This window comes from Aotus nancymaae, unplaced genomic scaffold (genome assembly GCF_030222135.1).
Source record: "Aotus nancymaae isolate 86718 unplaced genomic scaffold, 86718_ANA_hifiasm-v0.15.2.pri h1tg000108l, whole genome shotgun sequence".
In the NCBI taxonomy this organism is placed as follows: domain Eukaryota; kingdom Metazoa; phylum Chordata; class Mammalia; order Primates; family Aotidae; genus Aotus; species Aotus nancymaae.
Window position 1 is genome coordinate 39449412 of NW_026988523.1, and position 18253 is coordinate 39467664.

General features: G+C 43.1%; 1 protein-coding gene across 3 annotated transcripts; it reads left to right on the plus strand.

Moving 5' to 3' along the window:
* Nucleotides 1–4041: 4041 nt before the first annotated feature.
* Nucleotides 4042–17816, plus strand: SLAMF7 (SLAM family member 7). 3 transcript variants are annotated; one of them, XM_012449654.3, is made up of 7 exons: nucleotides 4042–4153; nucleotides 11124–11444; nucleotides 12740–13012; nucleotides 13226–13345; nucleotides 14274–14377; nucleotides 15845–15907; nucleotides 16755–17816. In XM_012449654.3, exons 1-7 carry the CDS (start codon nucleotides 4099–4101, stop codon nucleotides 16824–16826), a joined length of 1008 nt encoding a protein of 335 aa, XP_012305077.2. In that variant the 5' UTR covers nucleotides 4042–4098; the 3' UTR covers nucleotides 16827–17816. The 3 variants fall into 3 exon arrangements, with proteins under 3 accessions (XP_012305077.2, XP_012305078.2, XP_064226978.1); XM_012449655.3 differs by lacking the exon at nucleotides 14274–14377; XM_064370908.1 differs by lacking the exons at nucleotides 13226–13345; nucleotides 14274–14377.
* Nucleotides 17817–18253: the final 437 nt, after the last annotated feature.

Below are 18253 nucleotides of genomic sequence, written 5' to 3' on the forward strand. Positions count from 1 at the left end.
CTGCAAGTTATACACAACAATGGCACCTACAGCTGCTCAGCTTCTGGTGAGGGCTTCAGGAAACTTACAATCATGGCAGAAAATAAAGGGGGAACAGGCATGTCACATGGTGAGACAGGGAGAAAAAGAGAGAGAGAAGAGCAGGTACCAGGCTCTTTTAAACAACCAGCTCTCCCATGAGCTCACTTATACCATGGGGGAGGCAACAAACCATTCATGAGAGATCCGCCCCCATGACCCAAACACCTCCCACTAAGCCTCATCTCCAGCACTGGGGATCGCATGAAATTTGGAGGGAACAAATATCCAAACCATATCACTTGGGAAGGAGAGACTTTTTTTTTTTTTTTTTTTTTTTTTTTTGAGACGGAGTTTCTCTCGTTACCCAGGCTGGAGTGCGATGGCGCGATCTCGGCTCACCACAACCTCCGCCTCCTAGGTTCAGGCAATTCTCCTGCCTCAGCCTCCCGAATAGCTGGGATTACAGGCACGTGCCATGCCCAGCTAATTTTTTGTATTAGTAGAGACGGGGTTTCACCATGTTGACCAGGATGGTCTCGATCTCTTGACCTCGTGATCCACCCGCCTTGGCCTCCCAAAGTGCTGGGATTACAGGCTTGAGCCACCGTGCCCGGCCTGGAAGGAGAGACTTAGAGAGTAAAGTCTCACAGGCCAAGATGTCTCAAGAAAGAGGGAATGATTAACTACCAAATGTTTTAAATAAAATTTTAGTTTACAAAGGCAATTACTTTCAAATTCAGCATGGACTTTACTTTCTTTTTCAGTTCTTCTCTAGATGTTTTTTGGTGGGGTACCCTCAGGACTTTTCACTGATCTCATTCCACCCAGTTCAGGCCCCTTTCCATTTCATAATAGTTTTTCTCCTTATCTTCCCAGAAATCTCGGCTTGGCAGGAATAAGGAAAGCTGAGACATGAAACAAAAGAGTAAAACTGTTTGAATGAAAATGAAATATCTGCTCCCAACCCACTTCTAGGTAAATTTATACAGGATATCTACTCTCCATCCTCATTCTGTTTGCCAAGATTTCTAGGATTCATAATCACGGCACTTTTTACTATTTCTGCCATTGCCACATTTGTACTAGTATGTTGCACAAATGGATGATACCTCATAATGGAAACATTACTGGATTTAAAGTCATCACAATGTTTTAGTTTCTGTCCTGGCTGTGCTAATAAAATGCTGTGTAATGTTGAGGAAAATGCCTCTCTGGGTCTTAATAAAATGAGGTCAAGTTTAGTAAACAAGTTGTCAACCTGTGACCCTAGTTAAAAAAAAAGTCTTCTTTACAATTATGGTCAGATATTATGCTCAATCTCTTCTTATTAGTTCTCATAGTTTGTTTGCAGATTCCTTTGGATTTTCTAAGTCCACAGTGTTATGGTCTGAAAATAACAATTATTTGTCTCTCTTTTTCTAATCCAGTTATATCTTATTTATTTTTCTTGTGTCATTGCTTTGGCCAAGACACCAGTTAATTAATAAATACTATCAGTGACTAGAGAAATCATTGTCTTATTCCTGACTTTGATACTATTTCTTCTAAAGGTTCAGCATTAAGTATGATGTTTTCTAAAGTTTACTTAAAATTTTTCAAATTATAAATCCATATTTAATTTTATCAAAGTTTTTACTATGTCTTCTGAGATGATCATATGTTGTTTTACGTTTAATCAATATGATGGACTATGCTGATAAATTTTTGAAATATTGGCCCATTCTCACATTCATGGGACAAATACCATTTATTCATGGTGTGTTTTTAAATGTCAACAGCTTTGATTTGCTAAAGTGTCATTTAGGATCTTTGCAACTATCTTCATAATGATGCTGGTGTGTAATTTTCTTTTCCTGAATTTGCATGACACTTTTCAAGTGTTGAAAGAAAAGAACTGTCAACCTAAAATTTTATATTCAGGAATAAGGGTTAAATCAAGACATTCTCAGGTGAAGGAAAACTAAGATAATTTGTTAGCAGTAGGCTTATCATAAAAGAGTGCCTATAGAATATCTTAAAACAGAAATAAATAATTAAAGAAGAAAACTTGAAGGCCGGGTGTGGTGGCTCAGCCTTCAGTAATCCCAGCACTTTGGGAGGCCAAAGTGGGCTAATTACCCGAGATCAGGAGTTCAAGACTAGCCTGGCCAACATGGCAAAACCCAGTCTCTACTGAAAATACAAAAAGTAGGGCCGGGTGCAGTGGCTCACGCCTGTAATCCCAGCACTTTGGGAGGCCGAGGCGGGTGGATCATGAGGTTAAGAGATCGAGACCATCCTGGTCAACATAGTGAAACCCCGTCTCTACTAAAAATACAAAAAATTAGCTGGGCATGGTGGTGCGTGCCTGTAATCCCAGCTACTCAGGAGGCTGAGGCAGGAGAATTGCCTGAACCCAGGAGGCGGAGGTTGTGGTGAGCCAAGATCGCGCCATTGCACTCTAGCCTGGGTAACAAGAGCGAAACTCTGTCTCAAAAAAAAAAAAAAAGAAAAGAAAGAAAAGAAAATACAAAAAGTAGCTGGGAATGGTGGCATGAGCCTGTAGTACTAGCTACTCAGGAGGCTGAGGCAGGAGAATCACTTGAACACAGGTGGCGGAGGTCGCAGTGAGCTGAGATCATGCCATCACACTCCAGCCTGGATGACAGAGCAAGACTTCATCCAAAAAAAAAAGAAGGAAACTTGAAATATTAGAAATAAAGAAATAACAATGAAAAGAGTTAAAATATGGGTAAATATAATAGATTGTCCTTTTCCTCTTGAGTGTTCTGAATTATGTTCAAAAACTGAAGCAAAACTTATATTACCTGATATGGTTCTCAATGAATACAGACAATATATTTAAGACAAGTATAAAGATAGAATAATAAACAAACCTAATATAGGTAAGGTTTTTATACCCAGTTGAACTGGTAAAATGTCAACAGCGGTAGATCAAAAGTTAAGTATGTAGAATGTAATGTGTACAGCAACCACCAGAAAAACTCTTCAAAAAGATACACTATAGATAAATCAAAATGGGATTATAAAAAATATTCCCATAACACACAGGATGGCCAGGAAAATAAAACAGAGGAACAAAACCAACAAACAAACAGAAACCCAGAAGAAACAAAGAGAAAACAACAAAATGGCAAACTTAAGCCTGGTATGTAAATAATTATATAAGGCAAAGAAATAGAATAAATAGCTCCACAATATACCCACACAAGTATAACCACTGATTTTTGACAAAGATACAAAAATATTTCAATGGAGGAAAAATAATCTTTTCCATCTCATGGTACTGGAACAATTGAATGCTCACAAAAATAAAAAACAAACCATCAATCTCAACCTAAACTTCATACCTTATGTTAAAATTAAGTCAAACTGGATCATACATTTAAACGTAAAACATAAAACTATAAAACTTTCAGGAGAAAACCTTTGGGCCTTAGTGATGGTAAGAAAAAAACTGATAAGTTGAATTTCACCAAAATTAAAATTTTTGCTCTGCAGAAGACCAAGAGACCCCATTAAGAAGATGAAAAGACAGGCTACAGACTAAGAAAAAGTATTTGTAAACCACATATCTGACAAATGACTCTTATACCTGGAACATAAAAAGAATTGTCAAAACTCAACAATAAAAAAAAGAAAGAAAGAAAGAATCTGATTATAAAATGGACAAAAGACATAAACAGGCATTTCACCAAGGAGGAGATGGACATATAGATGGCAACTAAGCACATGAAAAGATGTTCAACATTATTAGGCTTTAGGGAAATGCAAATTAAAACCACAATGAGGTATCACTGCAACACCTATTAAAACAGCTAAAATATAAAATGGAAATATACCAAATGCTGATGAAGATGGGGAGCAACTGAATCTGTCATAAATTGCTGGGGCAAAGTAAGATATTATATTCACTCTAAAATAGTTAAGAATCACTCAATCTCACATGCAATTAAAAAATAAAAGTACTCAATCTCACGTGTTTATGACGTGACCCCTCCTACTTTTACACTCTTCTGGGGAAGAGGTCTGAGAGGGAAGTGGCTTCATTTCAGCGGCTGACTTCCAGAGAGCGATATGGCTGGCTCCCCAACATGCCTCACCCTCATGTACATCCTTTGGCAGCTTACAGGTGAGTCCAGCCAGAATCTCTTCCACTTTCCTGTCTTCCCCATCCTGAAGTGTAGTTCCAGGTTTCTTGTTCCACTCTGGGCCTCTGGCTCAACTCAGGAGGCTCTGTGTTCTCTTCTAACACTTGCTTTTTACTAACCTCTGATCTCTGAATCTCAGGTCAGGAAGAGATTAGAGGGAGGGGGGAAAATGGCTGTGGGAATGGACTCCCCTACTGACTGTCCCAGGGATGAAGGAGCTGAAAGAAGTGGTGCTGGGCGTCAGAGACTAATCTTCTAATCCAGATTCTGCCATGAGTTAGATAAGGAATGTTTAAGGTTTCCTGGGCCTCAGAAACTTTATCTGCTAGCCTTCCCTCCTTTTGAGGGCAACTTTCAGAGAAAAATAACTGTACAGTTATGTATTTTATTTACTTATAAATGTATTTATAAAGCTGGTTATACAAAACAATAATATAAATGGAAAGAACCACTTGAATTTTCTCTCCTTACTCAAGCAATCTAATCAGTCTCTACTTAGAGAGTCAACTCATATCATAGACACTTTTTTTTTAATCCATGGAGGACCTAGGACTGTTCTGCACCTGTCAGTGGTATTCTAGTCTTTGAAGATTTTTGTATCCTAAGGGCTCTCAAAAAGTATCAGGAGCCCCGTAAGTGAGAAATATCTCTTCTGTCATCAATCTCATGGAGTACCACCATGAGGTCGCCCTCTGGGGACTTCACATAACTGCTTCATTATGTGTATGTGTACCTGAGCCTGCCTGAAGTGACCTGCCCAAGACCACACAGGCAACTGGTGTCCCCAGTCCGTTCCCCTGCATCACCTGGCCATGCTAAGTGATCAGCATCAGCAGACTCTTCCACGCTTTGTATTCATCAGAAGTTTGTATTTTGGGAAAATACCTTGGGATTCATCAGAAGTACCAAGTGGATCTGAAATAGGCTCCCACTTAAAAAAAAAAAAAAAAAAAAAAAAAAACACCACTCCCTGAACGAAAATGGTGAGCAGAAGTGGAACTTGGAAGTAAGGTGGAGGGTTGTGGGGAACAACAGAGATTTTGAAAGCACCAGGTGTCCACCTGAAACCAGTGGGCAAAAGGGCACAAGTATGAAAAACTGCCATGCAGGTCCTCCTCTGTCCTGCTCTGGAGGCTGTGGGCAGCCTGTGTGGTGCACCTCCTGAGGCTGAAAGGAGGCAGAGATTGCCCTGGAACTTTGACTGAGTAGCTGCATTATTGTGGGCAAGTTACTCTTTCCCTCTGAGCCTTGCTCTTCCCAGGTGTGTAACAGAGAACGAAATCTAAGTGGCAGAATGATTCTGACATTTTAAATGACATATCAAATGCAAAATAATTATTAAAATATCACCGTTTATTAAGTTACTACATCCATGGGGTTTTTCATACCATCTCCTGCAAGTCTACAGGACAGATGTCTTTATCCCTGTTTTATAGATGAGGAAACCTAGGCTCAGCAGAGAGATTACGTTTCTTGGGCAAGATAACACAGCGTTTAAAAGGTAGCCGGAGATTGAGTTTTCAAAGCTGGTGCTTTTTTCATCACAACAAGCTGCCTGTCCCTGGACTTGGCACCAGAGAGGTGCTCACTACATGTGCATTTGAGCTGTATCTTCCTCAGGGAGTACCAACTGGGGTTTCTTCCCTCGCTAGGTACATAAATCTGAGGTAGAAACTGGAAAGGCCAAAGAAGGACAGGTAGTTCTGTTTCTGGGATATGGGGGAATCAACAGGGAGCCACCCTGGCTAAACTCAGAGGGGCCAAAGAGCAGCTCTCATGGCCTCAGTATTCTTGTCTGAAAAATGGGCACAATAATTTGCCAATGATTAGATGATACAGTAGTGTTGAAAAGACTATCAGTAAAAAGAAAACAAACAAGTGAGTGAGAGGAATTGGGAGAGTGTTGAAAAGAACCAGAAGAAACAAAGAAGACGGGGCAGGAGATGAGTAAGAAGCAGATTGGTGGACAACGTAAATGTGAATGTGGTAGGTTAGGGCTACAGTGTTGGAAAAGGTGTGTGGTGAACTGCGAAATTTTCTTTTCTTTTTTTTTTTTTTGAGATGGAGTCTCACTTTGTCGCCCAAGCTGGTGTGCAATGGTGCAATCTCGGCTCATTGCAACCTCCGCCTCCCGGCTTCAAGCAGTTCTGCCTCAGCCTTCTAAGTAGCTGGGATTACAGATGCCCTCCACTACACCTGGCTAATTTTTGTATTTTTTTTTTTTTTTTAGTAGAGATGGTGTTTCACGATGTTGGCCAGGATGATCTCGAACTCCTGACCTCATGATCCGCCCACCTCAGCCTCCCAAAGTGCTGGGATTACAGGTGTGAGCCACCGCACCCGGCTGAAGTGGAAAATTTTTAAGCCTCTGTCACTGCTTTGCATGGCATTGAATTATAATGCTCTTTTGTGAGTACATTCATTAAGGAGAACTTGAGTAAAGTTCAATAGATTTCAAACCACTTTGGGTTTTTTTTGTTTGTTTAATCCATGGTTTCTTCTTATGAAATGAAATTTTACACAGAAACAAATACATAAATGACTCTATATGGTGGAAGCCTCTCTAACGGAGGTAAGTCCCATAGCCTCCTAGCCTATGCTCACCCCTTAAACATCCTCCTGAGCTCCCCAGAAATACACTGAGGCACTGCCACAGCCTCCTAGGGTAGCAGGGGGCACACTCCTGCCTTAGGAGCCTTGGCTCCTAATCCTGACCTCCCACTGCCTTGGGAAACATCACCATAACCCTCTGAATATCAGCCTTCTCATCTGTGAAATGGGATCGGACTAAATCCCTAAGACTCCTCCCAGCTCTGAGATGCTCCGGTCTGTGGTTTTCATGAGGAGAGTGCCGTAACACGCTGGAGCATTCGGACAGAGGCACCAAGTGCTCAGAGAAGTACTTGGGGACGGGGCTGGAAAGCAGGAAGTAGGCTTTCCACTCTCCCCTCCCCGAAATCTTACTGCTGAATCACCACCCCTTGGTTCTGACTGCACTGATAGTGTACCTTCCTCATAATCCGGCTCCTTCCCTCCACTCAACTCTTGAGACTCTAGGGGACAGGACAGAGAGGAAAGGAAGGTGGCAAAGGGCAGGACCTGTTATCCCTTCCTGTTAGAGGGCATCTCACAGCTGACTTCCCTGATGCAAAGACATCTGAGTCTTGGCTGGAGCAGAAGACAAAGGGTCTCCTGTTCCAGCTCCCTCCACCTCCAAAGGCAGGCGAGGGACAGCCATATTAACCTTCTGGCTCACTTTGCTGAGAAGCCATCCAAAGGTGTTTGGGGATATCTGTTTCTCATTTTTAGCTATCCGTGCAGAAGTAAAACCAAAGACGGGAAGCCTCCTCAAGGCCTGACTCTTGTGCTCCCAATTCCTGACCTTGTCACCCACATCCCACCTTGCCGTTAGGCTGGCCTGTACTTCTCAAAATGCTTTCAAATCCGTATTCACACTTCATCTTCCCCAAATGCCTGGAAATTAAATGTTGTTATTTATTTCCCGTATGAGGGTTCAGAAACCAAAACTCGAAGTGGTAAATGGTGAAGCAGTAATGGAAAAAACACAGACCTCTGAGACGGAGGAACTAACTCCTCTTCCCTATTCCAACACTTCTTCACTGGGGGCTTTTGGAACATTACACCACTTCTCAAAACTCCAGTGTCCTCAATTATAAAGCAGGGCTTAATTAAGCTCTAGCTCACGGGCTATTCTAAAGATCAGGAGAGAGGATGTCCATGGATCTGGCTTAAAAACCATGAGTGACACCAGGTATTTGTTGCTGTTGTTATGACTATGGAGGCACCAGAATGGACCCAGGGTCCTGACTCCCAGTTAGGCCGGCGCCCTTTCTCCCTCTGCCACATGCTGGAGAAGGAGAAGCCACCTCTACCCCTCTCTGGGCAGGACCTGCTGACCCCATCACTGAGCGATCTTGCCTCTGATCCTGTGGACCAATCATTGGCTAATTCACAGCAAAATGATATATTCAGTTACCACCCAGGGAGGATATTTCTTTCTGGAGAATTTAAAGTGTAAATGAGGTGAAACCAGTGGTAAAGTCTCAGGGGATATGTGTGAGGAAGAGCTGGAGACTTCCTCAGGAAAGAACTTTGAACTAGAATTTACGGGTTTGAATAAGATTGAGATGAACAGAGAGGACGACAAAGCACAAACAATGGTGTGAGGTAGAAAGTGAGCTGAGGATCAGGAGACGGAGGAGGCCTGTTTGTGTGGTGGCCACACGTCAGTGGCAGTCCCGGCTACGTACCTTTCCACAGCAGTACATTGTCATCCTGGCCTTATATAATCAACCCATGTCACGTGATGCTCCTGAACTAATTACTGTGCAGGAGGAGGGCTACCACCTGAGCTGGGTATCCCAAACCATTTGGCTTCTATGGGAAGAGGAAGGGGTAAAATGGCTGTAGAAGAGGCATGTTACAATCTTCACTGCACTGACTCAGATGAGAAGTTGGCACCTGAGGAGAGTGGATGAATATCACGGGACCCAATCCTCTCGGGCCTTGTGGGCAGAGGTTGGTATCCACTCTGTCTCCAGGGTCTCACTCTGTCATCCAGGGTGGAGTGCAGTGGCACAATCATGGCTCACTGCAACCTCCACTTTCTGGGCTCAAGGGATCCTCTCACCTCAGCCTCTCAAGTACCTGGGACCACAGGTGAGTGCCACTATGCCTAGCTATTTTTTTCATTTTTTTGTAGAGACAAGGTCTGGCTATGTTGCCCAGGCCAGTCTCAAACTCCTGTCCTCAAGTGATCCTCCTGCTTCAGCCTCCCAAAGTGCTGGGATTACAGGTGTGAGCCACCAATTCCAGCATCTTCTCTTTTCATAACACATGTAGTTACTTATTTAGTGGCTGTCTACCAACTCTATGATGCCAGAATTATGACTGTCTTGCTCTCCAGTTATATCCTTGGCTCCTAAACAACGGGAATTAAATAAATTCTTCTTAAAAGAAGGAATGACTAAATCTGACAGGTGTGACCTGCTTAGATATGGTAAAACTCTATAGGGTCACACACTGCCAGGTACAAAGCCATCACAGAAAGAACTTCAATTCAGCCTTGGACAGCTCAAAAAAGAAGTCTGATGTTTCTGGATCCCTTTTCCCAGTCAGGTGGGAAGAACAAGCAAAATTGGTTTGGGCTCTCCAATCCTGCCCCTATTCACTGAGTCTACATTCTGAGAATGGCATGGAGCTACTGTTTTCTTTCATTATCTCCTTGTCTCACCTTGAAGATACATTTAAGATAGAACAATATACTATATATAGGCTCATATTGGTAATTTGCCCTGTGTCATCCTCCAATTTTATTCTAACAAGAAACAATGAATTTGGTGACATTCTTGTATCTCATCTTCGCTGTTGAAGTAAACGAAGAAATACATTAACTGATCAAAAATTCAGAATAAAATTTATTTTACCTGTAACATTCTCTGGCACTATTTTGACTTGATACTCCTAAAGATGAACAAAGAGAGCAGTTGAAAAACCATCCTGGCCTTAATATTAAGGAAGCAGAAAGAATAGTTTTTTTGTTTTTTTTTAATCAGATTACTGAATGGGTTGATTTGATAAAAGCTTGAGTAATCCAAAGTATATATGTACTGACTGATACATTATAGAGGGAAAAATGTGTGCTCCTAAATGATACTTAGGAAGTAAATGGGTACTTTTAGAGATACATTTATTATTTTTATTATAATGAGCAAAGGGTCAGTTTGAGGACAAGTAAAATCAAAATGCACAGGCTCTCTACAGGGCAATAGCTTTGCTTGAATGAACTCAATCACAACGCGAATGCTGAGGCTTATTGTATTGACTCCGGAGTCACCACGGGGTTACTGCCTCCTGAGAACACAGTTACTTCCTTGACTGCCTACCCTGCCTCACCTTTAAGGATTTAATCTTAGTTTTTGCATTTCTATCAGCCTTGAATAAGTTCTTTTCATTTCTGCTATTTAGTTTTCTCATCTATAAAATACGTCCTTCATGATCTCAACCCTGTGGGTTTTGGTGTGTACTCTGCCTCCTGTTATGTGGCTTGAGTAAGTCACTTACCCCCACTGTGCCTCACATTCCTGATCTGTAAGATGGGGATATAAAGAATGTTTCCTCTAAGGACTGTTTTAAGACTTAAACAAGGCTGAGTGCGGTGGCTCATGCCTGCAATCCCAGCACTCTGGGAGGGCAAGGTGGGCAGATCACTTGAGATAAGGAGTTCAAGACCAGTCTGGCCAACATGGTGATACCCCACCTCTACTAAAAATGCAAAAATTAGCTGGGTATGATGGTGCACACCTGTAGTCCCAGCTACTCAGGAGGCTGAGGCAAGAGAATCGCTTGAACCCAGGAGGCAGAGGTTGCAGTGAGCAGAGATCGTACCATTGCTCTCTAGCCTGGACAACAGCGTGAGACTCTATCTCAAAAAAAAAAAAAAGAGTTAAACAAGATCATAATTTGTGCTTTAAAACTGCTAGTCCCAAACTAAATTATCTCACTGCTCTGTGCTATTCCCAGAGTCTGCTGCTCAAGTTTAATAGGTAAGAATAAGATGACATACTCCCCACACCTGTTTACTAGTAGTGCTCAGCTGGCCACTTCTGGAAGTTTCTTCAGCAGACATTCTTAACTGTTTTTCACCTACAACCACATAACCAGTGATGTTTTTTATAAGTCATACTCTCTGGGAGTGAACTAAGATTGTTGTGAAACATAAATTTCTAATCTCAGTGCTTCCATGTGAGCACTTACTTAACAGGGTAACATGTGAGGAAACTCCGTGTGAGAAAATTCCAAAAGGTTTCCCAGGAGCTGCTTGTGTTGGACCGAGTGGGTTTCTCAGCTCTCTCTAGGACCCAAAGCGGGTGAGTAATTGGTGGAAAGGACAGGGAATCGGGTTTATTTTATGGTTCTCTGTGTTTATAGGTTCAGCAGCCCCTGAAGCCGTGAAAGAGCTGGTTGGTCCCCTTGGTGGAGCTGTGACATTCCCCCTGATGTCCAAAGTAAAGCAAGTTGACACTATTGTCTGGACCTTCAACACAACCCTTCTTGTCACCATGCAGCCAGAAGCGGGCACTATCATAGTGACCCAAAATCGTAATAAGGAGAGAGTATCCTTCCCAAATGGAAGCCACTCCCTGAAGCTCAGCGAACTAAAGAAGAATGACTCAGGGGTCTACCACGTGAAGATATACAGCTCATCCCTCCAGGATCCCTTCACCCAGAACTATGTGCTGCATGTCTACGGTGAGCAGAATCAGTTCCAATGGTGGATGGCTGCCTTGGTGAGGTGGTGAGCTCCTTGACATGAGAATGTTTAAGCAGAGGCTGGATAAACACTTGGCAGGAATGTGGGAGAGGGTACTCCTTCATGAATGGAGTAGATACAGCTGATCCCTGAGGTCCCTGCCTACTCAGAGATGCTATAAGAAGCAGCGTGGTGCAGTGGATGGCTGATACATGCAGTGGCCATCACATAGATCAAGGTCAAATGCTGGCTTCTTTATTTAGTCACATGACCTTAGCCAAGTTACTTAATTTCTTCAAGTCTTAGTTTCCATATCTGTAGTGGGGAGGAAAGCAATACCTACCTTAGGAAGATTTTTTGGCCAAAGTATCGATTACACCTCTTCCTCTACAGATTTCAACCAATTGATACATAGATGCAAGAAAGAGGGGATGAAAATATCAGCATTATTTCTGGTAAATATAGACAGGAGAAATGCTTCCTCCCAAGTCTGGACCTTGGCACTCATCCAGGGAAGTTAAAATTAGGAGACAATTACTCAAACAGCTACAAGAAGAATAGCTGCCTCACTCACTGAGCCACAATATCACTCACATCAGGAGATGGGCCTCCAGACTTGCTTGTAGGAGGTAGGCCTGCACCTGATCCAGGTGTCTTCCATATAGACATGGTTGAAGGCAACAGAAGATATGCATTCTGCAGGGTAACTAGCTGGGGGAGGAAGGAAAAGGGCAAACCACATTTGAACAGCAGTCTTCAACGTCTCAAACCCATGAGTAGAGAAAGGTAAATGATGACTGTCAGACTTACCATCTCCCCAGTGAACCAATTACTCATCCTCTGATGCAGGGGAGTGAGCGCAAGGTAGAGAACGGGGCCAGAAAGCCTACTCCAATACTATTTTCTCCTAGAGAGTAAAGTGAACTCTCCTAGGGAGTAAAGGGAAGCCTGAGGACAGAGACTAGGGAGCCTCTAGAATAGAAAATATCAGCGGACATTAACACGCGTTTAGCACAGTGCTTCCCATGTGGCTATGCTTAGTAAACGGCAGTTACATTCTTGTTGCGTTATTATTTCTATCATTCTTGTTGTTACTGTTATTATATACCTGTGGGAAAGCAGACTTAGATAACTCTCTTTTCCAGATAAGAATGAGAATTCTGCTCTGAATTACTGCTTTTTCTGCAGTCTGGAGCTCCTAGAGAGATTCAGGTCCAAGGTATCCAAGGATAATTCAGAAAAAGGAGAGCTACCGGCAGAGTTTCCACCCCTGGCTGTCCTTTCTCTTTCACAGAGCACCTGTCAAGGCCTAAAGTCACCATGGGTTTGCAGAGCAATGAGAATGGCACCTGTGTGACCAATCTGACATGCTACATGGAACATGGGGGAGAGGATGTGATTTATACCTGGAAGGCCCTTGGGCAAGAAGCCAGTGAAACCCATAATGGCTCCATCCTCCCCATCTCCTGGAGATGGGGAGAAAGTGATATGACCTTCATCTGCTTTGCCAGGAACCCCATCAGCAGCAACTCCTCAAGCCCCATCCTTGCCAGGAAGCTCTGTGAAGGTAACTGCCTCTCCCCTCTCCACAGGAGCCTCTGCCCAGAACCTACACCTTCTTCAGCTCCTGATCCCCAAAGGAACAGGCACTGTATGGAAACTGGAGGCCATGGGTGGTCACTGGGCTGGGAGGAAGGTAGCAGGTGCTCCAAAGGCTGGGTCGTTTTTCTGAGCTGACTTTTCTCCCTTCCCCATACCTCTACCCATTCTCTCTTTAAAGGTGCTGCTGGTGACCCAAATCCCTCTATGGGCCTCCTGTATCTCCTGTTGGTGCTCTTCCTGCTCACTCTCTTTGCTCTCGGGCTATTTATTTGGTTTATAAGGAGAGAGAGACAAGAAGGTACAGTGTGTACTATTTTTTGTCCTTACCCATATTCATGCTTTTCTCCTTCATTGATTCAACAAGCACATATAGAGCTGTATGTCAGACTTGGCATGAGGAGTTGAAGATACAGAGATAAAGAGCCCACAGTCTCTGCCCTCAAGAAGCACACAGTCAGCCTGCACTCCTTAGTTCTGGAGTAGAGAAATGCTGGAGGCCTTTCCTGAGGACACGATTCTCCTAGTTCCCTTTCCAAGGCCCAGTTCTCTCCTTCCCCCAGAGGGACATTCTGATGTGGCTCTTCTGTTGATACCCACATTGCTGACTGCTCCCCTGACCTGGGAGGTGATGGCCTCCAACTCTGAGGTCCCCACAGACCAGCATCTTCCAGTCAACCCTTCCTATCCCTATCCCTGTCAGAGCCCACATACCACTCCCACCCTCTCCACAGGATCAACTCGAGACCTCGCTTTACTACCCACCTCAGTTTAGACACATGGCTCCTGGAGAAGCCCTTCCCTGTCTCTCTCCAGCCATACCCTGTGCTATGTTCCTAAAGCCTGCTGATTGGTTTTCTGGGTTCCCACCATCCATGTGGGTGATGGGGAGGAACCTAACATCAGTTGGGTATGACCTGTAGACTTTGAAATCTCCCTTCCTTCCTGGAAGCCCCTCTGAAAGTGTCCTTGATTTTCTCTACTTCCCACTTTGACCACCTTGATCCAGAGATCAGGAAGTGAAGTGATGAGGGTGGCCAACGCACCCTGTTTTGTTCAGGATTTTCCCAGTTTTAACACTGAAAGTCCTCTATCCTGAAAGCCCTTCCGTTACAAGGAAACTGGGATGGTTGGTCACCCTAAATGGGTCATCCAGGAGAAATGGTGGGCCAGTGGGAGTGGTGAGTGGTTGGAGAGATGGCTTTGATTATCTCCCAACTTGCTTTTAGAGCCCATTGAAGGGAAGAAGAGAATGGACATTCGTCAGGAAACTCCTAACTTATGCCCTCATTCTGCAGAGAACACAGAGTACGACACAATCTCTTACACTAATGTGAGTCCCTTCTCATCTTTCCTGGGGACTGATCCTCTCTATGAGGCTCTCCTTGTGAGGTTTTTCCATGGGTTTGGGCAACATGGGAATGAAGAGGGGAGTGAGGATATATAGCCTTAAAACCCAATGCACCTGTGCCAACTCCAAGTCTTCATGGATTCTCTTCTGTGCAGAAGAAGCTGGTGGTCTCTGGAGCACCTGGTTCTGACTCATAATGCTCATGCTGTGATCTATGAAGTCACTGCTCCCCCTCCACAGTTCATAGCGGCCACTCAAAAGGCCAGATTCCCTTTGCATAAGGCAGTGGGTAGAAGAGTGTGACTTTGACAGGATGTTTGAATTATGGTGTCAGAAGACTTCTCTAGAGATGCTTCTTCCTCTGAAGTGACTCAAGGAGCCATCACGAGAAGAATCAGGGCACTTGTGGTGACTCTGGGTCCCCACTCAAGGCATTGCAAGTGTAGGTCACTGAGTGAAGTGAATGAACACGGTTCGTTCAAAGCAGTCTCCAAAAAGAAAACCTTAAGAATAAAGTTTCAAGAAACTCAAATAACAAAAGCCAATTTGGAGAATGAAATAAGTAGACAACTTCAAAAGGCTCCCCAGGGCCAATCCAATCACTGCAACCCAGGCTGGGCTAGCTCTTTAGAGGTCATAGAGCCCTTTATCACAATGGCCTATATGTGAATAAATAAAAATACTTTGGATCTCAAAACCCCAGTTTTACTCAAACCTTTGGTTCCTTGCAATCAGGTTGCATCTTCCTACATTTGCCTACAACATTTATACCCTACAAAGAGGAAATGTTACCAGAGTCATTAGCATTCTAAGCGCTCTTTCCTTTCTCACAAGGGAGGCTGCTTTGTGCTCCATTTAACTGGTTTAAATCAAAATTTATCTCTTTATTGCCATGTTCTTTCCTCCTCTGCTTAAGATACATCCCCAGAGGGCTGTAGGACTGCCCTGGATGTTCAGGAAGGGACTTAGCCAACCCAGGATATTTACCTGTGGTTGGGAAGGAGTTTTCGCTATTGTTGTTCTTGCTTTATTTTGTTCCATTAGTCATCTTTACTGATTTTCTCCAAGGGCCCTTTGACCGTTGGGAAAGTTTATTTGCAGCATTAGCAATATTACTTCAAATTATCCTTTAATCCTTTTAGGAGGCTCATAGCTAATGAGACTTGTATATGTATCTTACATATTTTTGAGATTCATTTAAACACAATACAGTTTAAAAATAATGCAATGGCCTCCTGAAAAAAGTTACCAAAAATTATTATAATAGCAGTCACCAATAAGAGAACTTCCTACTACCCCTCCCTGTTCCAGAACCCTCCTTTCCCTTTCCCCATCTCCTCCCATCCCAGCTTTCCCCTCCCTGGATTCTGAATGTCTCTCTGGCCTTGTCTATGTGACTCAGGAGGAGGGTGATGATTTCTTTTGTTTGTTGTTTGTTTTTTTTAATAGAGAACTATCCCAATGGAAGATCCAGCAAATACAGTTTATTCCACAGTGGAAATACCAAAAACGGTAAGAAGCTTTAGAGCTGAATTTCATCTTAATGATTCCATTTCTTTTCCTGCTTCATATTTAGGTCAAAATTTCTTGGGCCCCAGCGATTTCAAATTCTCTGGTATTAAAAAGTACCCTAGCAGTTCCCCATTCCCTTTGCTTAGGGTAATGTGAGAACATGGGGGATGGAAGAGAATTGTGTTTTAGGAGTCAAACTGGACAATCTGAAACAAACGGAGTAGGAAAGAGGTTCTAGATAGGAATAATAGAGAAAATCAAAAGGCTTCTGACTGAAGTTATAGATGAGGAAAAAGACCATGGCTTAGGTTATGCATGGAATGAAGAGAGGAATAGCTGGGGAAGAGACTCCAGCTTGCTCCTGAGCCAAGAGTAAACTGTAGGAGAGATTTCTACTTTTCACCTGCAGTTCAACTATGTTACATCTGGTTTGCATCCTCTGCTCAGTTAAAATACTAATGCAGCAGCCTTAACGCTTATTCCTTCACAGGATATGGTTGGCAGAAGTAATGGTTCCTTTCTGTCTCCTTTCTCGTCCTCTCCCAAACAGATCCAAAAAGATAAGAATCATTAAAGCAATTTGCTTAGTAATAGAAAATGTTGGTTTCATGAATTATTACAAGGAAAGTTCAGTTCATTAAGCATTCAACAAAATAAATATGGGTTAAATTTAAAGAATAGTTTCTCTAAGCTAGGGGTGATTAAGATTAACCAGTGGGAGCCAGCATGGCAGCTGATTTGGGTTGGGTAACCTTGGAAATAAAGTTTCCTGGATGCCAGGGTCTCCATGGAAGATCCAGAGCCCTGTTCACCTCCCTCACTCTGCTTTCTTATTTTCTGTTTTCAGATGGAAAGTCCCCACTCACTGATCACAATGCCAGACACACCAAGGCTATTTACCTATGAGCATGTTATCTAGACAGCAGTGCACACGCCTAAGTGTCTGTCCAGAAAAAACAAGTCTCAGCCCAAAGAAAACAATCAAAAGAATTCATTGATTTGACTAGAAACACCAAGGAAGAATGAAAAACACTGACTTTTTTCCAGGATAAACTATCCTTGATGCTCCTTTAGATTTGAGAGTTCATAATTCCATCCACTGCTGAGAAATTTCCTCAAACCTAGAAGGTTTAACTATCCCATCCCCAAAATGGGATTGTGAATTTTGCCAGGAAACCACAAGAAAAGTGCTTAGAAGTGGTCCTATAAAAACGTAAATGCCACATCACACATATTAATGACAGCCTGTCATATTAATGAAGGCTCCAGGTCAGTGTCTGGAGTTTCATTTTATCCCAGGGCTTGGACATCAGGATTATACCAACAGTCTTGCTACCAGGAGAGTAAGAAGGCCAAAACAGACAGACATGTCCAGCAGAAGCAGATGTACCTGATAAAAATGGATGTATTAATTGGCTCCGTAAACTATGTGCCTGGCACTATGCTCAGCTTACACTAATTGATCAGACATGTTCTTTCCTCTCATGAAATTGGTTCCAAATGAATGAACTACTTTCATGAGCAGTTGCCATAGGCCTGACCACAGATTCCCAGAGGGCCAGGTGTGGATCCACAGGACTTGAAGGTCAAAGCACACAAAGATGAAGAATTCAGGGTAGATGATGATGTTTGGCAGATACTATAATGGAGACACAGAGGCATGCATGACCCAAGGACAATGACCTCAAGCCAGGCTTCATTCATGCACTTGTGCTGCAAAAGAAAAGCCTAGGTCTAAAGGCTGTGCCAGAGCCCATCCCAATAAAGAGATGGAGTCTAAAGTCACATTTTAAATCTAATATGGGAGACTTAGAGTCAAACTGTAGAGACTGGTGGGGCACGCAGGGCGGTGATTACTTGTAAACAGTTAAAGATGGTTAATTCATTCAATAAATATTTATTAAGAACCTATGAGGCTGGGCACAGTGGTTCATGCCTGTAATCTCAGCACCTTGGGAGGTCAAGGCAGTTGGATCACCTGAGGTCAGGAGTTCAAGACCAGCCTGGCCAACATGGCAAAACCCCATCTCTACTAAAAATACAAAAATTTGCTGAGTGTGGTCGTGCACACCTGTAATCCCAGCTACTTGGGAGGCTAAGGCAGGAGAACCGCTTGAACCCAGGAGGCAGAGGTTACAGTGAGCTGAGATCACGCCACTGCACTTCAGCCAAGGAGATAAGAGTGAAACTTCATCTCAAAAAAAAAAAAAAAAGAACCTATGCTACATCAGTCTGGCACATAAGATGAACATCCCTGCCACCATGGAGCTCACCATCTCTTTACTTAAGTGAAAAACATGGGGAGGGGGAAAGGGGGATGGCTGCTTTTGATGTGTTCCCTGACAC